This window comes from Suillus discolor (genome assembly GCF_016758755.1).
Source record: "Suillus discolor strain FC423 chromosome Unknown F5147scaffold_71, whole genome shotgun sequence".
Classification (NCBI taxonomy): domain Eukaryota; kingdom Fungi; phylum Basidiomycota; class Agaricomycetes; order Boletales; family Suillaceae; genus Suillus; species Suillus discolor.
The window spans coordinates 60,326-86,383 of record NW_024541318.1 but is presented as its reverse complement, the minus strand read 5'-3'; the positions used below and the strand labels follow the sequence as shown (position 1 = coordinate 86,383).

The 26,058-nt window shown below is 46.5% G+C and overlaps 6 protein-coding genes across 6 annotated transcripts; 5 read left to right on the top strand and 1 right to left on the bottom strand.

The window, feature by feature from the left end:
* Positions 1-274: 274 nt before the first annotated feature.
* F5147DRAFT_716935 (uncharacterized protein) lies at positions 275-2,173 on the bottom strand. The gene is made up of 3 exons (XM_041438629.1): positions 1,231-2,173; positions 1,199-1,201; positions 275-849 (listed from the first exon to the last, which is right to left on the bottom strand). Exons 1-3 carry the CDS (start codon positions 2,098-2,100, stop codon positions 403-405), a joined length of 1,320 nt encoding a protein of 439 aa, XP_041288082.1. The 5' UTR covers positions 2,101-2,173; the 3' UTR covers positions 275-402.
* A 966-nt stretch (positions 2,174-3,139) lies between these two features.
* F5147DRAFT_584212 (uncharacterized protein) lies at positions 3,140-4,595 on the top strand (the record flags this gene model as incomplete). Its single annotated transcript, XM_041431781.1, has 9 exons — positions 3,140-3,236; positions 3,285-3,313; positions 3,371-3,516; positions 3,567-3,646; positions 3,699-3,751; positions 3,811-3,851; positions 3,900-4,016; positions 4,070-4,332; positions 4,399-4,595. 9 exons carry the CDS (start codon positions 3,140-3,142, stop codon positions 4,593-4,595), a joined length of 1,023 nt encoding a protein of 340 aa, XP_041288081.1.
* Positions 4,596-12,314: 7,719 nt separating this feature from the next.
* F5147DRAFT_656685 (uncharacterized protein) lies at positions 12,315-12,750 on the top strand (the record flags this gene model as incomplete). Its single annotated transcript, XM_041434151.1, has 3 exons — positions 12,315-12,418; positions 12,465-12,625; positions 12,695-12,750. 3 exons carry the CDS (start codon positions 12,315-12,317, stop codon positions 12,748-12,750), a joined length of 321 nt encoding a protein of 106 aa, XP_041288080.1.
* A 1,324-nt stretch (positions 12,751-14,074) lies between these two features.
* F5147DRAFT_656684 (uncharacterized protein) lies at positions 14,075-15,313 on the top strand (the record flags this gene model as incomplete). The annotated part of the gene is made up of 5 exons (XM_041434150.1): positions 14,075-14,186; positions 14,370-14,526; positions 14,735-15,035; positions 15,088-15,200; positions 15,298-15,313. 5 exons carry the CDS (start codon positions 14,075-14,077, stop codon positions 15,311-15,313), a joined length of 699 nt encoding a protein of 232 aa, XP_041288079.1.
* A 2,868-nt stretch (positions 15,314-18,181) lies between these two features.
* Positions 18,182-19,385, top strand: F5147DRAFT_584192 (uncharacterized protein; the record flags this gene model as incomplete). Its single annotated transcript, XM_041431780.1, has 2 exons — positions 18,182-18,731; positions 18,781-19,385. 2 exons carry the CDS (start codon positions 18,182-18,184, stop codon positions 19,383-19,385), a joined length of 1,155 nt encoding a protein of 384 aa, XP_041288078.1.
* A 2,518-nt stretch (positions 19,386-21,903) lies between these two features.
* On the top strand, positions 21,904-24,624 carry F5147DRAFT_778431 (uncharacterized protein; the record flags this gene model as incomplete). Its single annotated transcript, XM_041442133.1, has 6 exons — positions 21,904-22,046; positions 22,096-22,320; positions 22,380-22,984; positions 23,038-23,268; positions 23,323-23,955; positions 24,005-24,624. 6 exons carry the CDS (start codon positions 21,904-21,906, stop codon positions 24,622-24,624), a joined length of 2,457 nt encoding a protein of 818 aa, XP_041288077.1.
* Positions 24,625-26,058: the final 1,434 nt, after the last annotated feature.

Sequence of the window (26,058 nt, the reverse complement as noted above, 5' to 3'; positions counted from 1 at the left end):
TTTCCCCATGTGGTCGGGAAATTGTTTGTCTTGATGGCAGAATTCACTGACGGATTTGGGAAAGAAGCATTGGGTGAATGCGGATACGAAAAATTCTGGATGATTCTGAATTTTCCTGGTTTGCCCAGTTTTGGGATGATTGACAGTGGTGACGATTGGTAAGGCCCTATAAGACTTTCCAAGATTGAGGCTGGGAAAGGCCCTATGTACCTGCCTTTGCGCAACTCTTTTTGAATGATGGCATCAAACTCAATCGAGTATTCGGAAATTGAATCTCTATTTGGAGGCGCTTGTACAGTTCTGATAGAAGGAAAATCTATTTTGAAACCTAAAAGAAGTCCTTCTGGTATCTTAGCGAAGCGGTCAAGTAAACCGGCTCTTCGAAGTTCTCGTTTCCAAGCATCAACTTTGTACGGTGTCAATGGTCTCAGCTTTCTGAGCTCTAGGGCATCTTTGAGTGCCGTGGGTGGCTGCTCTGCATCCTGAACATACGTGACGTGCATCGTGTTTGGGGGTGGTGCAACCTTCTTCGCGTTGCCAGCCCATACAGATTTGTTTTCCGTCTTTGGTCCAAAGACCTTTGCGGATGTGCTCGGCAAATGTCTCATATTGGTTGTCCCACATGCGAGAGGCGGCGCATTCCATGGTATGATGAGGGTTCCTTCCCAAGCATACTGCGCAACAAGGTAATGTACCTGCAGCAGCAAGAGGATGAGGCTGTCGTACCTTCTTGTTGCTATATGAGGTTTCTTCCGCAGGGGGGTATGGTCGCTTCTGTGACGTTGCGACCTGCTGCGATGGCATCCGTGAGAGGTGCTGGTTGCTGGCTACGAAAGTAGCTGCTGCTTGCTCTGTAGGAGGAGTTCCAATGTTACAGATAGCAAGTTACCGATCGTGTGATACGAGGTATGTACGTGGCGATCACGTAGTTGATGTGAGAAGTTCCCAGTGAGGGACGACACATGATGGTCGTGGATTTTCATGATGAAATCCCGGTGGGTGGTACCAGCATGAGCGCGATGCAACACAGAGGTCGGTGGTACCAGAGTGAGCGCAATGCAACACAGAGGTCGGTGGTTACCATGTCGGCGCGCGATTGGCCGACAGTGGGTGAGAGTTTTTAAAATATAAAACATTTCGCAAAATTGTTATGGAAAAGGGACGAAGAAGTCGAGAAGTTGATTGAGTATTTGAACCTTTGAGTGAAATCAAATGAAAAAGGTACTGACGGATTGCTAACACTGTATCTTTATCTCTCTTCTCATTGAAAAGTTCTTCTCGAGCTTCGAGGATGAGATCTTGATTGAGCTCTTCTAGACTCCAGCTCTGGGCCGTACCGATAGTCATGTGCCAGCGACGATGTTGTTGCGATTGGTAGAGTAGCAGCGCTCTTTGTTTGAGTGTATCTGGGGCATGACGCCAGCGGTGCGATTGGAGTGCGCACAAGAATTGAATATGCATGTCGACTCGATCGTCGGGCCAGTCGTGTAGTTTCATTGAAGCGATCATGCACGGTGCTGCCTCGTTGAAATTCTCCCACGAGAGATTTTCGTCTTTGACGATGGGGGCAGATTTTGGATCCTTGACCACAGCAGCAGGGACCCATGAGTGTAGCCCATCTGTGGCTGGTAGCATCACTAAGGCCTCTGGTTCTGCTAAGAGGTTCGAAACTTTGGCATCTTCTAGACCCTTGTTGGTGAAGTAGTGCAACTTGCAATAATCTCCCGCTTTCATTTTCCTTAGAGCGTACTGTGCGGGGATGATTGTTGGGTCAGAAGGTACCTTCCCTCGTACTAGAGGTGCATATTTGTTTTTGTTCTTCTTTCTATCTTCTAGGTGGGCGGCCTCTTGTTCGTCTTTGATTAGTTGCCTGCGTTCTTCCTGCTCCTCCTCTTCTCTCTGTTCAGCCTCGTGCCGGCGCCGTTGTTCGAGAGCCCAACGTTCTTTGTCAGCATTGTTGGTCAGGGTCCAAAGGGCTGAGAGTGAGCGAGCTGCTTGGTCTGCGTTGAAACCTTCATCAATGAGCTTCTGACGCGCATTTTCGTGCTCTTGAGTCGTGAAGTCTGGCCTTATGGCTTCATTAGGGTTCTGTGCGGGCATTATTACTGAGGAAATAAATGCAAAAGACGTATAAACAAGTAGCTAAAACTCGGAATAAGGCAAGGCTGCGAGGTGGGCAGGAGCAAGAGTCACTGCGCCACCTCGCTAACTTCCGCTTAGACTAAAATCTTTGCCGGCCTCGTTCCTCGGCCGGCTTAGATAACCATCTGTACACATTCTGGCAAGCGCTTTATGAAAGGTTCTCACACTTACCAACAGTCTGCAATTTATGATCATTCTCCTACATGCTGGTGCATGCCTGTCGAAGTAATATCTGGTCTCACACAGGCAGCATGAAGGGGGAAACTTCGACAAACAGTCTGTGCAGATCAAGAATTGCCAGTCTTGCGGCGTGGCTCGGTTAAATGTCCCCATCATTTTCCTACACTTCCGAGTCAGCATGCGAGGTTGTTCACCCGGGTTCAGGGCAAAGATTGGTTGATCTTCGAGAGCTTCGCAAGTCATGTAAGCCGCAAGGTCGCTTCTACCCTACAAGAGTTTGGGGATGCTAATATGATTTCATGAAAGGCTTGTACGTAACCTGCAATTTTGCTTTCAACAACTTCATTGAGACTGAGTCTATCCCAGATTTTTTTGGTTTCCTCGCAAATGATGCGGCAGCCTCATCATCTTCCAATGCATTTGCCGTTCATCACTTCCTGACCGAGCCCTTGTATTCTTTGTTCATGAAAAGACGGCCAGTGTTGCATCTGATGCCAAGGATGTTGTGTATGCCTACCATACATCAGCTTCTTGAATCTTTGATAAGGGTTGCAATGTGGTGTGCAAAATAGCAGCTTTTCCGCCCGTACTACCGTAGGTTTCATATATGTATTGTGATGCATCCTCAGGAGGCCAGGGTGTACTGTCTCCACAGGCGCCGCATGCAGTTCATGCACGGGTTATGATTGCACCTTCGTGCGCATGCTCTGTTCAGTATAAAACCTTGTTGATGCAAGGGAACCCATTAAACATCTTACACATTCCAACTGTTGTGACAGACCCAACTATCACAGCTCTAAATTGGGGAGTCGCTAAAATGCCTGCCGATTCATCTGTGGCTCTTGACACATCGTGTAAATGTCCCAGGGACAAAGTCGACAAAGGACCAGGGAAAAATCTGGTTGTTTGCATTGGTACGCACTTTAACTACAGTTCCAGATGCCGATGATTCAAGTTTGTAGATGGGACATCAAACAAGTATTGTGCTCAAGTAGGTCATCAGACTCGCATACCTTCTGATTTCTTGACGATCAATATCCGGACTCAGAATACCAACATCATCGAACTATATAATGAAATGATGAAGAATGACAATCAATTAATGTACTACAACAGTGGTGTAGGAACGTATGCTAAGGGCCATACACATTGGATGAAGCAGGTCGTCAGCGTCTTTGATCTAGCCTTCGCATTGTAAGTATCGTACATTTGACCTTTCACAGCTTGTGGTAATGGCAGTAAAGTAATATCAGCCAAACCATCATGGACGCCTACAGATGGCTCTCAGACCAGTACTCTGATGGCGATAAAATCTTCCTGTTTGGTAAGTTCCTTGTTCATTTTATATAGTCCACTGCACTAAAATGCGAGGCCAGGATTTTCGAGAGGTGCATACCAAGTTCGTGCATTAGCAGGCATGATCCACGAAGTATTCATCAACTTTGATCTATGGTCTATGATCTTTCTTATTCATTACTCTTCTGATAGGTAGGGCTCATATTACCTGGCAACACAGAACAGATCCCCTAGTAAGTATATTTGATGATCGTTCTTGGCTAAACAGCTGACACCAGCAGTGCCTTCGAGCTTTACTCTGCCATCAACAGTGGAAAAGATGAGGACCAGAAGCTTGCGGCAGGATTCAAATCGACATTCTCGAGACAACGCGTAGTAACACATTTTGTCGGTGTATGGTGAATGTTTTCCCTGAGTATGAGCATACCAGCATAATTGACACACCACATAGGGACACTGTTTTGTCTGTTGGTATCCGGAAGGAGAATATTTTACCGTCCACCGATACATGTGGTCACATTTGCTACTTCTGCCAGGCACTTGCACTAGACGAGCGCAGGGTGAAATTCCTACCCAAGTATGTCTACGGGGGCATAAGTGATCGATCTAAATCCAAATCAGTGCAAATTCCCGAGGATGAACATCATGTCAAGGAGGTTTGGTTTGCTGGTAGTCATTCGGATATGTATGTATCCTCTGCACCAGAAGGCTATCGTCTAACAACTTGTTCCAGTGGTGGTGTAAAAAGGGATAAGACAAACACTTCGCTTACTTTTCTAGATATGCCTTTACTATGGATGCACGAAGAAGCTTTTGAGGCGGGGCTTTCATTCAATCCTCCCAAGGTAGCTTTCAAATCTGAAGACTTGAAGCAATCCAAGATTACCAACTCGTTAACGTTGCTGTGGTGGGCACTCGAGATATTACCTACCAGACGTCTTCACTACAATAATTCCAACCAGCATACGCACTTGTGAGTGGCAACGTTGCTCCATCCACTCACACATTGAGGACTTGTAGACCGCATCTTGCAAAAGGTCGCATCATCTTACCTGGTCAAATGATTCATGCGTCAGTTCTATTTCGTCACAATTACAGATCAAAAGCAAGATTCTGGAGAAATCTCTGGCAATGGCCTGAACCGATTTACTTTCATGTTGGCAATGACGAGCGGGAGCAACCGCAGCCACCACAAGACACACCAGCACAAGCTCATCTCTGGGAAGTTCCTTTCAAACACTTGACTGCTGAAGCTCTTGTTGGTACAATCCACAAGAAACACATGCTTGATTACGTTGATCGCTTGGCCTTCATGTGTTCATTTAGTGAGATGTCAGACAATTTTGACATACTGACCTGATCCTATGGATTGCAGAACTCGGAGTTGAAGCGGTGCGGAAGGTGGATCCCACGCCACTTGACACGCTGGAAGCCATACTTGGTATACACGACAGAAGTTCTGCAAATATTCAATACGCAGAAGAAGACGATGAAGGGACCTCCCCCCAGGGATGTTCTAAGGAGACCATTGTTGAAAACTCAGAAGAACGTGATTCTAGAGTGCACCTCAGCGCAGTTGTCGCGTACTGTGGACTCAGTATGTGTTGTCTCTTTAACGCTGCCTTGACGAACTCTCAGAAACACATAGCTGAGAAGAAGGATGATATCCAGAAAGGCATACTAGACGATCTTAACATTCTCGCCATGCTCGAAGATGATGAACTAGCGAATCAAGCCAGAGCCTGTGCAGCTCTTCCGGCTCTTTGCGAAATCCCAACACTAAGAGAAAAGCTCCTTAACGAGGATCTAATTGATCGAATTGTTGAGCTCTGTCAGATGGCCGGTGAAAATCAATCAATTGCGACGAAGGCACTGTCACACCTTGCCCAACACTTTGGTTAGTTGCATTGTTCGTCTAAATAGTCTCAAACCTGCCCCCTCATATGCAATCAAAATAAAGATAAAACACTTTTCATCCTTTTCCGACGACCCACTTTTGCCAAAGAAATTTTTGATATGTTGAATAACAAATGTGAGTCTTCGCCTGTCAATCCATTCTTCTTACTTATGGTATTTCAGCTGCAACCGTTGTCGTTGCTGCGCTAAAGATCTTATCAGCTACGACCAGCGAAGGTCAGTCCCCACATAGATTCACAGATATTAAAATGTTCTGATATTGTGTTGAGGGACCTCAAACATCCTGATGGGCGTCCTCAAATCTGAAACCACGCCGAAAAGATTTGTCAGCAGGCTCAAGAAATTGATAAAGCGCCGTGATTTCTTTGTCACTCCGGCTGCGGTAGCTGCATTATGCGTTCTTTGCCAAAATGGTTCAAGTACTCTTCCCATTCCTGTGATTAATGCTGATGCCCTTCCCAACATAGACGAATTCCGTCAGGTGGCTATATAAAGTGGTGTTCTTGTCACACTGATTGACCTGCTTGAGTTCGATAAGCAAGGTTTGAGCGGTGGACTGCATGGCTTGATGAAACTTGCTGAATTCGGTTCGTATCTGAAAGCGCTCAAGAAGATCCTGCTTACCGAATAACTCATTCTATTACGCAGAGGACATACACGATAAGCTCGCGCAGGGTCCACATATCAGCAAACTAGTTGCGTTTTCGAGAGACAACGCAGTGGAAAAGAGCAAGGAGGCGACTGAGGAGCTCAAGGAACTATCAAAATACGGTACAGACTGTAAAATGTTTGTTCCAGGAAAACTAATATTTGTCTCAGTGGAACTCCACAAAAAAATCATTAATAAAGGAGGCTTGGACAGCATAGTTGATAATTTGGCGAAACCAGATCACGCATTATTTGCTGCCGATGCGCTTGTGGATTTCATGAAATATGGTGAGTGTTGCGAGGCATTTTGTTGACAATTTTGACTGGAGTCACTGGACTACATCCAGACGACGCTGAGACACAGACTCAGATACGGCGCAGTAAAGTAGGCCTGTATTTGCTGCGGATGATCGAGAAACGCATCTTTGACGGAACGATCGGTCGGGAGGGCATTGATATCCTTGAGGAGATATTCAAAAATGGTTTGGAACTTTGATATTTTTGTGCCCTATGGGTTTCTTATGAGTTGTGCAGACTACTTGCGAGGTGTTATGTTAAACCCACGTAGACTCGCTGACGGTTCTTCGAATTTCGGCGGCAAGGATACACACCAACAGCTACTCAAGAAAGCGGCAAACTACGTCCTGAAGAAAATGATAGCCAGAGGAGTCAAAAATCCAGCGAATGATGATTCTAAGTACCCTAGAAATGTTATTGGGATTTTGCACAAGATGATTGGAACCACTGGCACTCAGCTGAACTCTGTTCAGAATAGTGCTATCAAGTACCTGCTCATCATCGCTGATTACGGTTAGTTTGCATATTTCCGTTGACAATTCACACTGATCAAGATACAGATGACGCACGTCAGAAAATGATTCACGCTAAGATCATAAAACCTCTTCTGTGGTGTCTTAAAGCCCCAAGTGTGGATGATCAGGCTCTCTGTGATGTTTTTAAAAAGATTGCCCGTGACAGTGAGTGTTTCAAGATAACCCATTGCAAAACATGTTCTTAAAACCCTCAGCATCCTTACGTGATAAAATCATAGAGAATGGTGATATGCTGGCTGAAATGCTCAGTAGTCAATATCCTGTCGAGATCAACCGCATGACTGCCATGTTTATATCTTTATTGTCTGACAGTAAAAGCTTGCCTAATTCCGATATTCAAAGCTAACAATACATTCAGGAAAGATATGTGAGAAAGTTTGGGGGATGGCTCAGTATCAAAACCTGAAGAAGGATCCAAAAATTTTTTTTTTATATATATCCTTGTTTATTGTCCTGCAGGGCAGGGCCCTATGGTGGACACTACTTGCTACTTGCTACTTCGTGGTATGTACTCTTCTGTATTGTTATATCAACTCTTTACAATGGTCACGGCTGATGCGAGGACAGCGGAGCCTTCTTAAGGCTTTGCAGCGTTATTACATTGGTGTTTGTGTTTCCCTTGGTTCTATCTCATCTCTTCGTCCTCTTCTGGGGGCGATGTAGAGACTCATGCCTCTCCTTGTGCAATATTGCAGTTTTCACCAAGGAGTATACAGCACGAACTTGTAGCATCACTCTGTATGCTTCCTACAGCTATTCCTACATGAGGCGCAGCTTTCCCGCGCTGACCTGCACCAAACCGGTTCGGTGCATGGATGACTAATGCTCTCCCACGAGCCCGATACCCTAGAAATCATTATGAACAATCTTCCTTTACTTTATGGTTCAGACTGCAGTTCAGATAGTATTTTCATTTCTCAGACAGACTCAGATAGGTGTTACAAGTAACATCGGTCACGTGGCCCCCCTATCATTTTCCCTTCATCCTCGCCCTCACCATCTACTGGCTCGTCCTCCTTTACCGACTTTCCGTTGACCGGATCCTCGGGACCATTCCCGTCCCTCGCATCGCCCGCCTCTATGCACGTGCACGCACGTTCCTCCCCTGATTCGACCACCAATGTGGTCCCGCACCTATGACTCGGTCTGACTCGTGCCACCAATGTGGCTTTCCTCTTTCTGTTCCTTCTGACTGCGGATTCCCGCATGTTGTATTCTTACTGTTGGTTCGTTCCAATGTTTCTCGGTCTCATTCCACATTCGACCACCCATCACTAATCCGGCTATGTTGCCAGACGCACCTATCCCATTCTCGTTTCCCCTTTACCCTTACCTACTGTGCGGTAGCCCTGCCCTTAACCCTCTCCACTTAGTATAAGTAGTCGGTCACCCTGTACTAGATTCTCTAACTTGAATCTACTCAATCTTCCCTGGAACATACTTCCCTCTGAACGCCCCTTTGGCTTCAGTCTCTAGTATCTTTTCTTAGTTGCTCATCGCGACTAAGTCTACCTCGATCGACCTCATCGTTCGGACAAGACAGTCCTTACCTTGAGTGACTTCTAAGACATCCGTCTCTGAAGTCACGTGACACGCGCGTACTGTGATCACTGCCGACTCGCCGTCGCCAGTATCACTTGCTATACCGGATCCTTCCGGTTACGTCACGAACGTTAGCGGATGACGCCCCTCTTAGGGCTCCGCCTAACAGATCTATTTGAGTGCGTAACAATAGGCTGAATATTCTTGTATATTTAATTTTGCGGTAAATTCTGCTTAGTCAGCAATAACAATGACTCAGACTGAATCCCACACATGTCAAGTAACAGTGTAAAATAGTTCTTGCATAAGTTGCCTTGTGGGAACTTTCTTAACACTCTAAATACACAGCTCGCGTCATTTCTACGGTCAATAAAGTAACATCATAACAAGACACCAACAAATAACATAATCAGTCTGTTACTTAATATTTGTCACATGATACTAAGTTATATGACTCTAACAGTCAGGTGACCTATGACCCTAAACCAAATCATGACAAAGCAACCTTTTGAGATGACTAAAGCTTGATGACACAAATTATAAAGCACATGACTACAGTAAATAGTATTGGTACAATCTGACTAAGCCTATTCCCCTTAGAACGTGGGAAATAGTAACACAGCCACCATAATTTATCTATATAAGACCCCACTTTTTGCCAATAAAAAGATGCATATAGGGAACTTTTAAGCCCCACAAAATAAATTTGAGTGTGAAGTGTGATCAGTATCAACAACAGTGACAAGAGCTGTTAAGCAACTAACTGAGAGGTCATTGTAAGCAACATCCAGCAATACCTTTAGCTCATCGTCAACAACTGTGAAATATCTTGAGCTCACTGTGCTCAACAGTGAGCAAACTTTTTCTTTGATTTTCTACTGGTGAACCTCTAGTCTCTTTCTTTTCTTTTCTTTCTTCTTTCTCTCTTTCTTTTTTTGTTTCTTTCTTTGTTTCTTTCTTTTCATTTGTCTCTTTTTCTGTTCAGTTCATTCACGTCTCAGTGTTATTGTCTGAATTTGTTTCAAGATCTTTGTGTTGTCTTTATGTCCATCTAAGCACCGGCTTAGTGGGAAGACTTCAGAAGTTGATAGTGACGCTTGACCTCACTCATCTGAGTAGTGATACTGAGCCAGGGTTTTCTTTGTCTGCTAGACTTTAGTTGTTGAATAGGGGACTTGGTACTGAAATCCAAGGACGTCCATTCCTGATTCTGTTTAATACTCATCGTGAGTTCCTTGGCAGCAGGTTCAATAGTGAACTAAGAGTTCTACTGATCACTGATTAGTCCTGACCTTTGATTCTACCTGTTTGTGCTGAGGGGGTGATTGCTATAATTTCGCACAACTTTCTGTAGTAAATTTATTACAAGAAGCATTGTTACTGAAGGAAGGGTTTCCCTTATCAATCTATTTCTTTTTTTTATCAGTACCATACTGTTGGGCTGACTTTTCTCTGTTCTCTAAACACTGCCATACCGTTGGAGTGAATCATTTTCTTTTTGTCATCACCATACCGTTGGGCTGACTACATTCTGTTTATTTTATTTTCTATTGCGTCCATACTGTTGGATTGACTGGTATTGCTACTGACCTCACAAGAAGTACTTTTTGTCTGAACATAGCTTGGGGAAGTGTAAACAGCCACCCACGAACAACCACATTATCAGTCATTGGTATTTGTCTGAATCGCTGACCATGGAGATTTTTGATTTTGTAGGTGTTTATCTATAGATCATCTATCTAAGAAGACAGTGTGTTGCCGGCCGTGGGTAAGTTGAGGCCATGCAATGTGAGTGTTTTCCTCACTGTGACTAAATTGTTGACGTCAGTCTTTGTTCCAAGACCTAGTGTGTGTTCCTCTATTGTCTTGCTGGATAAGAGTAGAGGCTTGCTTGCAGTGGTTTTGCGGTTGCCTCTTCCTGTTTGAGTTGCTGTGGCGGTATGGTTGAGTCGTTTGACAACATGGTTGGTGTTGAGCAGTGAGGGTGGCATTCGAGCCGTTGAGTGACTGATGATAATTAGGGTTGAGCTTGAGGTTCCGGGTGTGCGCAGGGCGCCATTGGGCTGCCTTGGCGCCATTGAGCGCATTTGATGTGGTTGTTTTCTGGGTCCTAGTCGGGGTGCCACTTGGTACGGGTCCAAGGAGCGATCATAAGGATCCAACGTACTACTTAGATCCGCATCACCACCCCCATGAATATGGTTGGTTGCTCTGCAGCATCTTTTCTCGACGTGTTGAAGCTTGCTTTTAGATCAGTACACTGCTGCATCCAAGGCTATCAAAGGGATTATCAATAGGGCTGCACACCGTCGCAAACCGCCATGCCCTGCACCACCAACGACAACGACAAGCTGACTATATCGCTACATCCGTTGCACAGGACTGCACACCATCTACCAGCACAGGCCGCCATGCAGATGTGTCAGATGGCAGAATGTCCCCATCAAAGGTGAACTTTACAGTGAGGTATAAGAAGCGGTCGAATCTGTCAGTGGACAAATTCGAGGAGTATCTGAAGCTTCCGCAAGAGGACTTTGACCTTTGCGACATCAGTAAATTCACACATTGCTTGAACTTCCTTTTTTGCAACTTGCTGCCGGGTAATTCCAAAAAAGGAGCGGAAAAGTCATTCATAAGAACGGTGACACCAACTTGCCATCAACTTGCCACAAGGCAATTTAAGTCGAAAAAGTAGATGCCTCCTCTTGACTTCGACTTTTTTCAAACTTTTTGTTGGCTTTTTTGGCACTTATTTGTAAAATAGCCCACATTGCAAGTAGTGCAAGTTGGGGCTACTTATTTCACACTTGTTTCGACAAAAATGACAAAATATTGCATTCAAGGATAATTACATGATAGGACTACTAAGTACTAGTGGGGAAACAATACAACTACTTGTGGCAGTGGCGACTAGATGCAGAAATGAACTCAAAGAATGGGGAGCCAGCAGCAGCAAATTTTGAAGAGGGTGAAAGGCGGGATGCGAGGAATGAAAGGCGGCATACAAGGCAGACGGCACATGAGGCAAGCGGCAGACTGCAATGAAGCAGACGCTATTAATAAAAGGAAGTAAAACAAATGAAAAAAACTTACTTGGAGGTATGCGAAAGGACAGGCGAAGTTTGGACACTGAGGCAAGCGGACATTATTAGTCAAGGGAAATTTAAAAAAATGAAAAAAAACTTACTTGGAGGTACATGAAAGGACGGGCGAAGTTTCAGATGCTGAGGCAAGCAGACATTATTAGTAAAAGAAAATACAACAAATAAATAAAAACTTACTTGGAGGCCATGCGAAAGGACGGGCAAAGTTTCAGACACAGACATTTTTAGTAAAATGGAAAAAAAAACAAATAAAAAAACTTACTGGGAGGTGTGCGAAAGGGTGCGAGACCATGAGAGTGAAGTTTCAGACACTGAGGTATGGAGGTATGTGAGATGATGCATGGAAGTTAGATTGAGAGTCAGACAAGGTTGAACGTTAACGTTGAGAGTGAACTTCGTGTGAAAAACTGACGTGGTTCAAATATGACACGTGACGCGTGATGGTTCACAGCGCTCATTTTTGACAAATCCTGAAACTGCATGCGCCCATCTTTGTCATACTGACTTTAGCTTCATGCAGATTGAAGGAATCGGTTTGTATAGTTTGGGTTTGGGTACTGTACGTGCATCTATCAATTGTTCTTTCAATTTTTGCTAACTGCAGCCCTCCACACACCCCCTGGCACATCTCTCGCATCCTCCCAATCCAACCATGCCCAACTGCACCCTCCAGCACCCATACCTGGCGCCCTCCAGCACCCTCCTTGTTCGAGTTCGAGCCACACTGATCCAAGTCGTTGCCACCGCTCGCAGGAAGTGAGTGTGTCGATCCTCATTTGAGCAAGACCCATGCTGATCTAAGTCGTTTCCTGCTGTTCACAGTTCGTGAGTCTGTCGATCCCCCTTCGAGCAAGACCCATGCTGATCCAAGTCGTTTCCTGCCGTTCGCAGTTCATGAGTCTGTCGATCCCCCTTCGAGCTCAAGCCACGCTGATCCAAGTCATTTCCCACTGTTCACAGTTCGTGAGTCTGTCGATCTCGTTATTGTGTTGCTACTACTGATATACATTGTACCTACACCCATATGTCTAGTACATGAATACATGGGTCACGAGTTACTACCTGCCACAGGTTACATACCAAGTTGAACTACTTATTTACTTGCTGTACTTATTTCTGTTTCGAATACTTGAACTGACTTTTTTGATCTTATGCTACTTTTCGGCACTTGTGTGTCATACACTTCCTTTTTTGACTTGTGAAAACAAACAGCCAAGTGAATAAAGGTGAATAAGTGTCAATAAGTTAAAAATAAGTTTTAATTTTCGAAAAAAGGTCTGCCAAGAAATGTGTGAATTTACTGATGGACCCCATTCAATGGTGGGCAGGTCGCCGAGCACAATTTCCAAACCTCTCTCGACTTGTGCGTGATATCCTTTCAATACCTGGTGAGTACTTACTCCATGTCCCAGGTGTCTGTACTTAGTTCTCTTCTTTGTAGGATCTGCTGTTGCTGTTGAACGAGTTTTCTCTGGTGGTCGTGACACGGTTTCACTGCGGCGCGCTAGTCTCAAGCCTGAGACTATCAGGACATTGATGCTCGTGAAGGCGAGGCTTCGTTTGGGTCGTTCATAGTTGATTTGCATTCCGTATGTACCGTACACCGCCGTATACGTCCGTATAATTCACCGTACCGTACCGTCCACTTCGTCCACCACCAATGTCATGTACGGTGTACGGGTTAGCTGTATACCGTATTTATACCATATGTATACGGCTGTCTACCGTATACGGTACGGTGTGCAGCCCTAATTATCGAGGCATATGACAAAACAACGCTCCAAACCGAACCTCTCTCTCCCTTTTTTTCTTTCTTTCTTATGTACATTGGGGCATTCTACTATCAGCTACTTACTAGTATTTAGATCCATACGAAATTCATCAGCTGTCTTCAAATATGTATCTGCTTGTCACGCTGAAGTTACTTTCAGATTAATACATTGTGCTACTAGATGCAGTCGCAGAGTAGGTAGCCAGAATCCTGACGATGTCACTGCTAGGCTCTAGCAATAACACGGTACACCCCTTCACTTAAGTAAATTGAGTTACATTTTGTTTGAGGGTCGATACATCACATACAATGCGCAGGCCTAATCTCTGGGTAGACCTCATCGGCGGATAGCCTGTGCTCTACAAAATGACTCACAGTCCCAACCTATCTGCTAAACAACAAGGCAACTTGAAAAGTAAAAGAGACTACGAATCTTCCGTAAAAGAACTCTTTCTCCTTCTCTTCTTCGCTTGCATCGATAGCTCCTGCAACGACTCAGTGGCCTTCGAACAATGGTGTTGTTCAAGAGGGGGCAAAGCGCAGCAGCTATACTGGAAATGAACGTATTCAGTCTGTGATAACGCACCCAAATGAACATCTGCCAAAGATTCAGCGCGCCTTTGCGCATTTCTCATCCCTTTATGGCGCGGCCCAAGGGTTACTTCAAGGATACGGAGCTGGAGGGTGCAGAAGCTCTGGACGGATCGCTCTTCCTTTTGGCTGCGAGATTGACTGGGGAGTATATGAGCGAAGGTAGGTTCTGGAGCCTAGGAGGGTTTCCTGTGAGGGATTACTAGGAGTGGACGAGGGATCTGATATGTATGTGTTACAAACACCACCAATGACTGTACTTTTCAAACTTGTCAAATGTGTTGATCGTCCGAGTCTGATATCGCCCAAGACTCAGGGATATATTCAATATGGATCTACTAAAAGGGGTAGCCATATACGCCAGGCTGGTTACGAGCCTAGGGCCTAGGCGCCTAGGGCATCTGTCACCTCAGGCTGGAGCGAGCGTCGGACTCCATTCCACGGTGCTAGTGTTGTTGGCAGAATCATCTGCCATTCTGCCAGTGGCAATTGCCGGCAGTAGGTCAAGGGTGGTTGGCAGAAATACGATGACCTAGAGCATGTTCGGATAGAAATATTTGCATGAAGTTTTGAAATATTGATCACACAAATTCGTCGGCATTGTCCCGAAAGTTCGTCGGAGCTTAAACCTTCCTTGTCTCCTACTGTACATACTAATCGATGGAGATCTCTTGCTCCTCCTCCTCCTTTGATATCCACCAGCGCAATAGACTGATCGCTGGTGTCATCGCGATTACTGCGATCTGTACTCAATATACCAATCTTATCATGGCTCAACCTGAGGCCCATGAAATCCCTACAAGGCGCACACCTGCACACTGGAGAAACGAAGAAATCACCGCACTTGTTAATCATATGTACGATAACCGTGCAAGTGGTGATACCTCCGGCAACTTCAAGCCACAGGTGTATACTTCTGCACTAACAGTCATCAACGATGATCCCGACCTTCAACCATTGCGGATCGGTCCAGCAAAGACCGTCAAGATGGTGAAGAGCAAGTGGGCATCAGTGCGTCCATCCAACTCTGTCCTTCACTCACTTTACTGATTCAATATTTCAGCTCAAGTCTATTCATCACACTATCGATAAATACCGCAACCAGACCGGTACACACTGGGACGGTGCCAATGGAGCTGGGATCCATGGCCCTGCAGCGTCCGCTGTGTGGGATTCGTATGTTGCGCTCAGTGTACGTCAGCCCCTTTTATTTTTCAAATAAAAGCTAACATTTTTTAGTCCAATTCTCACATGCGTTCATTCCGCAACACAGGCTGGCCTTACTTTGAGAAAATGCAGGAAATAATTCCCTTGGGTGGCGCTAGAGGGCGCCATGCCTTCCACCCAGGTGTTATGGGTCCTCCACCAGTACCAGACGCTGATGAGGATGAGCCTGGCCTTGCTCAGGCTCCAGCCCTCTCTTCTGCCAGTCCTTCCACCACTGCCAATCATTCATCTGTCACCGGCCCTTCATTCACCACCGGTCCTCGCTCTAACACCAGTGGTCTCTCTACCGCTACCAGCTCTGCTGGTGCCAAGCGCCCTTATGAGGGCACCAATGTGGATTCTGTTGAGACCACTTCGTTCGCGTCGACCCATGATTCGGCTCAGCCGGTCTCCACCACCTTGGTGTCCGCCCCCCCCTCAAAGAAAGCACGTTCGCACGTCTCTCAGAAGATGACCAATGCGGCCAAGATGAGCAGTGCAACACAGGCCGCCAAGATCACGCCTGCTGCTGCCGTGATGGGACTGCAGGGCACTGTCAACCGTCTGACAGATATCTTTGAAAAATTCATTGTTAGTTCCATGAATAATGGTACCCTTCCGCCTCCGCCTCCGCCTCCACCTGTGCCTAAGCCTGAGGACAGCATGGACTTGGTGACACGCGCAGCACACCTACTGCAAACTGAGGATGCTGACATGCCTGCTGACCAGCGTGCTGTCTTGATAATGGTCCTTGGTGAGAAGAACAACGAGAGATTCCTGAAGTTCTATGTGTCCCTCACGGACAAAGCAATCAGGCGTCCGTTTATTGAGAAGCTCATCACAGATGCAATGGCGGGCTGAAAATATATCATGTACCTTGTTCTTTACCACTTGCTTTCGTTTCAATGTATGTACAATACTACATGTTCACAACTGTCGCAATGCATCAATGTTTGTCTGATTTTGGAGGCTACAAAGTGGTACTCGAAGTGTGAATTATTCCGAAGCAAAACTGTCCTGATCCTCATCCTCATCAAAAGTGTCCTCGAGGTCCTCATCCCCCTCATCAAGATCTATCCCTTCGAAAGTACGTTCTAACAAGATGCGCTGATAGTCATTCCACATCGCAGATGCAATGCGATCACGCATCGCAGATCCTTGACGAAACTCAAGTTCGTTATCTTCTTTGATAGCCATAATATTGTCTTCTTTAGCATTTCCACTAGAATATCCACCCTGCTAGTCTTCGTCGTTATCTTCATCGTTGGCTTCGTTGGTGGGGATGTTTGTGGGATCATGCACGCGGATGAAGTTGTGAACGGCGCACAATGCGGCGGGAATTCGCGCTTGCAACTCCATGGCATATGCAGGCGGCAACAGCAAGATCCGAAAACGACGCTTCAAAACACCAAAGATGCGCTCGATGACGTTTCTTGCTGATGCGTGTCGCAAATTAAATAGTTCTTCTTTATTAGCAGGCCTGTAGGGAAGATGAGTTCCAAATTGAGCTTGATTCAAGTAAAAGGACCTACCTGGTGTTTGCGCGTCCCCATTCAGCTAGGTGATAGCGCACACCTCGGTATGGCACAAGTAAGCCGGGACGGAGTGGATAACCCGCATCTGCAAGAAAATACTTGCGTGGGGGAACTTTGAAGTCGTTCAGACACGCATCTTCATAAACACGAGCGTCCGTTGCAGAGCCTTCCCAGCCGGTGAGCGCATAGGTAAATTTGAGATCGAAATCACACGCAAAAAGGCAATTTTGAGATAGGAACCCCTTCCGATTACGATACACAGCACGGTCAGTAGCCCTGGGGGTCACCTGAATATGGCTCCCATCTATTGCACCAATGGCACCTTTAAAAAAAGGCCACCACTTAGGGTTTCTGCGGACTTCGCGAGGGACGGACCCATCAGGAAACTGGACGTATGTTGAATAGAATGGTTCGGAGGAGAAAGAAACGAGGATCTTGCGAAAGTACCTATGCGCTAGAGTCAGATATCCACTGCATCCTAGATAAAAATAAATGTACTTAGATATTGTTTCGTTTGAGTGTTGGAATCTCTCCCTGACATGTCTGACTGATAGGCCGGTCACCGAAGCATACAGAAAGATAGCGAGTTGTTCCTCGAGGGAGATGAATTTGGAATCTGAGTGGCCCATAGCGCGAAGCTGAGTGATAAGCTCCACAAAGGCAGAGGCATGCATGCCAAGTTCACAGCGGATGCGCTCTGGGTGACCAGTTAGTAATTCAATAACCCAGTCCTGCCCAGAGAGGGCCGAGGTGTGATATGGTTGTCGGTCCTTGGGATATATGGTCTGCAATGTACCATGTGTTGCAGCGACTACTATACTGATAACAAGTCCTATACATTTAACAAGACGATCCCGAACCTCCGGTTGAGGATTGGAAACGAGCAAGGCGAGCCGTTGACGATCCATTTCGAATTGATCTTCTTGAGCATCCATGACGAGGAGATATATGATATGTGATATACCTTTGAATATCAATTGATAACAGCTGCTGATTTAATTAAAGCTCCGACGAACTTTCGGCACAATGCCGACGAATTTGCGTGATCAATATTTCAAAACTTCATGCAAATATTTCTATCCGAACATGCTCTTAGTATTTGTTCCTACTAACAAACAATAAAAATTCGACATGTGGCCTAGAAGCGTTCTGTCCAAAAACTCGTCTTTGTTAGCTATAGTTACTGGGGAGAAAGTCAAAAATTGGTCAAAAACAACTCAAATCACTACTTTTTCACATACACTGCTGCTCAGTACAACGGCATCCATGGAAGGCCACGACAAACATCTAATTGACTGAAAAATATGATGCCTTTGATCACTAGGGTTCGGCGTTGTCGAATCTGACCTTGCTTGCCTGCATAGTCTCGGATTTTTCTCAAGTTGTCGTTGCCTACTGCAGGATCTTCCGCGATTTATGGTGCTGTTGCATACTTTACAACGCTTCGAGCTTCACGATTGGGGCCGAAACAAAGACTTCCTCCCAATTGAAGTTGAGGGGAAACTATGCCACGAATTTAAAATCAAGGATGAAAAACTCGGAGAGGTGGATCTGCTGCTTCACACCAGCCACGACGAAAGAGTGACGCACTACGGACTGCAAGGACGGGCTACCAATGTGGTCCCTGTCACCAGCGAAGCGCTCACGAAGAAATACGGCAAGTTCGAGGATGGGATGGTGGCCAAGATCTTTTGGGGAGAGGCGAGTCGCACTAGCGAGCCAGAGATCCTGAAAAAGGTTGAGGAGATCGCCAAGAGGCACGCAACTGTTCAAGACCACATTCCTGAGCTGCTTTGGCACCACACGTTCACAAATCCCGCTGCGGCCGCCATCCGAGAAGCGCTCGGTGTTCCGGAACCCACTACGGGCAGTCGCGTGCTCTACATTCTTGTATTCCGCAAGCTCCTTCCTATCACTCAGCTTCATGGCAAGGAGCTTTTTGACGTCTGGCGTCAGTGTATTTCATGTACGTGTTTCATTGAATTTACATGTCTCTTTGTTGACATCACATGCAGGCCATCTTACTCTGTGGAAGGAAGGGGTTCACCATCGAGATGTCAGCCCTGGAAATCTGATGTGGTATTGGAAAGATGGCAAGCAGATAGGCGTTTTGAACGACTACGATCTATCCTCGTTGGCGGATGACTCAGGTCCTCGGGGCAATGAGCGCACGGGCACGGTGCCGTTTCTGGCACTCGATCTTCTCACCGAAGAGGGTCAACGAGGTGAAGTCAAACACCTATATCGTCATGATCTGGAGTCGTTTATGTGGTGCATCGCCTGGATTTCCTTGCGTTACAAGAATGGAGATCTTCTACCACGGGGATTGCGCCCTTTGGATGAATGGGCGACTTTAGGCGCTACAACATGTGGCAGGGACAAGTTATATTTTCAGGGCCGTATGAAGAAACTTCCCGTACCCTCCTACATAGACTCTTCCCTATGGGCGTTCCTTGTGGATTGTCTCGGTATGCTCAACAGGCACACCTTCAATCGATGGGCAGCAGACACGCCGACGAACTGCAAAGAATCAGATTCAGATATTGATGCTTTTCTACAGTCATTCAAGAATACCGAGAGTTGGGCTGAGCTCAGCAAACTTCTACCGGAACCTTCATAGTGATTTTCTTTACCCATTACACTACCTACGGTTTCCTGGCTCTGATACTTGCGTCGATTGTCCGTGTTTGACCCGTCTCCAGTAGGTAAATCAATTGAATACATGCATGATAGTGACTCGTTATTGCGCAGAATGAAACGAAAAGACCCTGTCATGTTTAGTAGATGACGAGTGCAGTGCGCTACTAGGACAGAGCAAATACAGTTAATATGCACTTTATCCTTACAGGTCGGGATAGTCGGGAAGGACAGCAAATAGACACGCTTGCTGAACTCACTTGCAAGTCGTGGAATCCCGTAAGTTGTGCCTTGATCAAACAAAGATTTTGGTTCACAGCGTCCTGGGCCGCCCCTCACTCAATGATTCACGTTTCAGCAAGTCATCTCCTTCAACCCCGAGGTTTCTGCCCGTGGCATGTTTGCGAAGACCTTAATAAATACGTGTCCATCGTGGTTCATGAATCCCCTACATCGAGCAGCAGAGACGCGCTCGCAAGCCGGACATATCAAAAAAGGTTTTCAAGATCGCGAAACACTGAGAGACCACCAAATGCCCTGGATTCTAGAAACACACCAAGGGTAGTCGCCTGCTCTACATCCTCATATTCCGTGAGTTTCGACCCATTAAGGCGCTGCATGGTGAAGACCTTTTCAACGTATGTGCAGAGCCGATCCACTTCATGTTTGTAGCTCATCGCGTCCATATGATTCGCTGTTAAAGGATCACGCTGCAGGTCACCATGATCTCTTACTAAATACAGCGGTCAGTCGTCGAGATAATGTGATCCTTGAAAACACACTGTATTACAGATTAAAGGATTGGACACCCTGATGGGCATCTTATGCGATTCTAGTCTGCCAACTGCAGCGAGCGCTTGATCATCTCATCACATAGGATGCGAAGTCGAGCACCTATATTGTCATGATCTCGAGTTGTTCATCTGGGTACTTGTGTGGATTTATCTGTGTTACAAAGATGACGTTCTCTGATCGGCGGGGTCTTGTCTCCTTGATTTTTAGGGTACTGCAAGTGCCAAAGTATGTGGCGAGGAGAAGTTATGAACATCGACGTCGGCCCAAGACCGTGGCTCCAAAGCCTATCTGTAGCAACCTCAAGGCCTCATGCGAACCCATCGACCGCCCCGAATTCCCATACTCACAGGCGACTCTAACTCCTCCGAATCTTGATCATGCATTCTACTGCCATCAATCCACGATCATCCCCCACATACGCTGTATTTCCCGTGCTAGCGTTCCCGAGTCCTCTGCTGTGCTGCACATAGGATCTCGTTTGGGAGCCTGAGGCGGCAAGTTCTGTTTTTGTCCAGTGAGAGTGGTATAATTTCACTTGTGAAGACGTTCTCACCTTATTTTACAACTCGCTGTCTTCGACATCTCACATATAGACCATGTTTCGGCGATTGGGTTGGGCACTGGATACGGTACATTCTTGTGCTTGGTCGCAAATCAGCATGTACATAGATCAGATAGGTCGCATTTTCGCTCCCGTGGGTGTATTGGCCACTGCGACTAAGAGGAGCCGAACACAACTGCGGTGGAGGAGGCAACAACTCTAATTGGCTTGCTACAATGACATCTATTACGCCCTCTGACTCAACAACGGCAAAATAATCATACATTTTTATTTTCCATCGTTACCAAGATCATGCAAGATTCGAAAATTGCGCTCAAGGAAATCAAGAAGCACTGAAAGTTTTCGACAGCCTGATGTCCGAACACGGTGATACTATAAGGTGCTACGCTGAACAATGGACGATCGACTCGGACCCAGCCGGGTAAATTGATGGAGGAATATATTTGGTTAAGCACTATCCTCTACGGCATTGTCGGATGGAGAAAAAGACAGAAGTTACAGCAGACTTCTTGTAGTAAGTGCGTAAATGTGGCCGGCATCTGTAGGAGGACAACAGAATACTAGGAGAGAACTGCGGCTGGGTCGTCCATCTGTCTTCTTTTTGTGGACCATGGCGCGAGCATCGGACTCCGTTCTACTCTGAGAACATGAATCTAAAAATCAAGATTCTTAGAAGAACTTTTCAGGGATTCGGAGCAAGTATCATTGATTGGCCCGGGGTACCGAGAACGAGATGTATGATCATTGATGTAGTAGAAAGTAGAGTGCATCTCACCGTGAAAAGGTTGAACTAGCTGGCGCACTGTTATGATCTTATTCCTGGCGAATACACACTAGAGTATAGGTGAATATCAGTACTAGACTCACCGGGTTTGACTTTCAGAAATCAAATTTTATTCAAATAAGTTAGGGTCACGTGCGCGTGCTGATGGGAACGCGTTGTCGGAGTCGAACTGTAGGCCAGAGTCATGAATCCATATCCGTGACGCATCAGATTCATCAATGGTCCACAACATTTGCGCCACACTGGTCGACCAGATATAAGGCAGGCAGTCGTTTCTGTTGTCTTCTGCATTCTTCCCCCTCATCAATTCTGCTCGTAACATTCAATCATCGTAATCATTGACACTGAACGTCTAGTGCCATGTCCCCTGCAGGCGAGACTGGCACTTTGTCTACTCCTCCACGCGCCAATGCATCAGCTTCAGGTGCTAGCAAAATAGAATCCACCCCAAACAGCCGTGGGGCTTCCGTCGTCAGCGAGAACATCGGCATGCTCGGTGTCAAGTGCGCACATTTCCTGTCTTTATTGAGTAGAACCTGACATTCCATCAAGGGTCGAGAAGGTCCGCCCATGGATTCAACGGGATATCGAGCAGGTCAAGGAGTGCAAGGCAGATGCCATGCTGCAAGCCCTCCTGCAGCGCGCTTCTTCCGCTCCCGAGACCGAACAGCCCGAGCTTCTGCAAAAGTGCTTCAAGGCAGTTCTGCCGGTTTGCAATGGACAGGCCTCCACTGCATTGGTAAAGTCTTCTGACATCGAGACAGCCCTCAGCGAATAGTGAGTGCTCGTTGTTAAGTTCGCTGATCAGACGTTCTGATGCTCAGAATAATTGCAAGTGTATGTCCAGGAGTAGAAAACAGCTTCTACGGCCCTTTCGTAAGAGCCACTAACATTGCTCTCGCTTGTCTTGAAGAGATCAAGATCGACGGGATGCGTGCTCCTGTCCCCGCCGTGGACATGATCTGCCAGCAGAACGACATGCCCATGCGCCAAAACCACCAGACCGCGACATCAATTCGGAAGCCTGACCTCGTGATTCTTCCTTTGAATAGCGCATGCGCTTCATTCCAGGATGAGAAGGGCAGCAAGAAGGAAAAACAGAAAGGTAAACAAAAGGACGACAAAAAGGATGTTGAAAAGGACGAAAAGAACCAAGAAACGAGCGACAGGAACGACAGCGAGCAGCGCAAGAAGAAGCGCAAGGCTCATATGGATACGAATGCAACGGCAAAGCCGCGAAATCTCCCGTGGAAAGATGTTCTAGCTTGCATCGAGTTCAAGAGAAAGACGAAAGGGATTAAGGCGCCCCCCTCTTCGTATACATTGACAGACTATGCCCCTACCAAGCCAGAATATCTGCCAGTCGATCATCTTAGGACTGCAGACTCAGCTCCAGCCCCTCCTCAGACCCCAGCAACACAAACTGCGTCCGACAGTGCATGTAAGTGGTGATATCTGCGATTCTAGGATCAAACTGAATCGGCCAAGCTGCAGTTCGATCTTCCGGCCTTACTGCTGACCAGCCTTCCCAGGGCGGGTCCAGTTCCAAGCGCAAGGCCGCAGACACTTTGGAATCAACCGCGAAAAAACCTAAGATGGACCCCAACGACAGAGACGCTGACGCGGACGCAGATCTAGATGTCACCGTTCAGACGGGTCTGTACGCCGCCGAAATGTTTGCAGCGAATCTTGCAGTCAACTATCTGCTCAATATTATTGTCATCGGTGAGTTTGTTCGTCTGTTGAGATTGGCTGCGCTCTTATTAAAGCTTTTTTCAGACGATGTCGCGTGGATCTGGTATTATGATCGACAAGGGATCATTCAATGCTCAGGCATCAACTTCATTCAAGATCTCCCGCGATTCATGGTGTTGTTGTATGCTTTACAACGCTTCGAGCTTCACGATTGGGGCCGAAACAAGGACCTCCTCCAGGTCGAAGTCGAGGAGAAACTATGCCACGAGTTCAAAATCAAGGATCAAAAACTTGGAGAGGTGGATTTGCTGCTTCACACCAGTCACGACGAAAGATGGACGCACTACGGACTGCAAGGGCGGGCGACCAATGTGGTCCCTGTCACCAGCGAAGCGCTTACGAAGAAATACGGCAAATTCGAGGATGGGATGGTGGCCAAGATCTTTTGGGGAGAGGCGAGTCGCACTAGCGAGCCGGAGATCCTGAAAAAGGTCGCGGAGATTGCTAAGATGCACACAACCGTTCAAGACCACGTTCCTGCGCTGCTTTGGCACCACACGTTCACGAATCCCACGTCCGCAATTCGAGAAGCGCTTGACGTTCCGGAACCCACTAAGGGCAGTCGCGTGCTCTACATTCTTGTGTTCCGCAAGCTCTTCCCCATCACTCGGCTTCAGGGCAAAGAGCTTTTTGACGTATGGGGTCAATGCATTTTATGTACGTGTTTCATTTGAATTTACGTGACTTTCATTGACATAGCGTGCAGGCCACCTTACTCTTTGGAAGAAAGGGGTCTATCATCGAGATGTCAGCCCTGGAAATTTAATGTGGTACTGGAAAGACGGCAAGCGGATAGGCGTTCTAAACGACTACGATCTATCCTCATTGGCGGATGACCCAGGTCCTCGGGGCAACGAACGCACGGGCACAGTGCCGTTCATGGCCCTCGATCTTCTCACCAAAGAGGGTCAACGAGGTGAAGTCAAACACGTATATCGTCATGATGTGGAGTCGTTCATGTGGTGCTTCGCCTGGATTTCCTTGCGTTACAAAAATGGAGTCATTCTACCACCGAGATTGCGCCCATTGGACGAGTGGGCAACTTTAGGCGCCGTGACATGCGGCAGGGAAAAATTGTTCTTTCTCAATAATATGACAGCTTCCGCACCCTCTCAATCGGACATCGACGGAGTCACATGGGATTTCCTGGTGGACTGTTTTTTGGTGCTTAAAAGAGATGCCGACGAGCGATACTATCTTCGCCTCAAACGGTCGTCGAGCTCAGGAGAAGGCCAGCAGTCCAACACCCATGACCCAGATCCCGATGCTTTTCTATCTAGATTTACAAGTTTAGAGGGTTGGACTAAGCTCGGCAAGCTTGAGTGATTTTTTTTACTTGTACATACCCAATATTCGGTTCTCTGCGTATCGATACTCGTAACTTTCAGTTGTAGATTCACAATACAAGTGGTCGACTGTTCATTTCCCATAGAGTCGTGGGTGAATGCTGGGAGGGAGTCAATATCTCGAACAAGTACGATGTATCTTGCATCCAAATCATGGCTCTGAGTTAGACTGGTGACCAGCCCGTCTAATGAGGCAAGCCGTCGATAGACGGACTGGTAAAACTGAGTTTTAATTTGGATCAAGAGCGGATTGTTAGAGTAACGTGACGAATAAGCCTGTTTAGGAATATCAGAACCACGTGAGCTTTTGTTAACTCGTTGCTAAGTCTTGTTGTAGTACATTGTCATTTGTGATTGACGTCGACGTTCGAGTACGCTCAGTTGCCAGCTCTTCATCCGTCCACCCCTTAGTGTGTATATCTATTACTTTCTGCTACTGCTATCACTTGCTCTTTGTCCTATAACTCCAGTCAGAGCTTGAAATCAGGATGCGAGGTTCTTCGAGGACTCTGGATGCCGACTTCAATCGTTCCGTGGACTCTGGTTTCGTCGATATCACAACGGGTGATCCACCATATGTCTCTTATTGCTGCAGCCCCTTCCCCACGACTCTCTTCGCACAAATGCATCAAGTCTGCTGTCAAAATTCTCCGTGATGGCCGCATAAAGTTGTGAGAACTGATTCGAGCTGAAACTGACGTGGAACGATGGTCGTCGCTAGTGAGCACATACATAATTAAGCAAACTCGTAATGCATCCGCTCTGTCGTTATTATTGAGAGTCTGGATGCAGTCGATAGGAAGCCGTTCTTTGGGAAGATCATGCGCGAACACATACAGCATGTCGAGGGATGCATTGTGGATTCCTTGGATGAGTGTGTGATGATCCATCAATTTTGCAGCAGGAAGACGTGTCGCGTCATGGCAATGGATGAAAATTATCTCGTTTATTTTGTTTTTGAAAAAAAAAAAATGGTTTTCTCATTGGCCACAGGTCACGTTACTCTAACAATCCGCTCTTGATCCAAATTAAAACTCAGTTTTACCAGTCCGTCTATCGACGGCTTGCCTCATTAGACGGGCTGGTCACGAGTCTAGCTCTGAGTTGCAATGATGGAGTGCGACGTATAGACGGTGTTTCAACTAAGTTGTGCCACATCTGTCTTCTTTCTGTGAACCATGGTCCATGGCACGAACTTTGGAATCCCTTCTATTCTGAGAATAAATATCAAAATCAAAATCCTAGAAGAACTCCTGAGGGGCTCGGAGTGACTCGGAGTATCATGATTGATTGAGTGCAGAACGAGCGCAGAACAAAATTTATGTGGTAGACAGCGGAGTCACCTCACCATGAAAACATAAACTATCTGACGCGGTGCTATTTATCTTACTTCTGACGAATTGACAAGGTACTA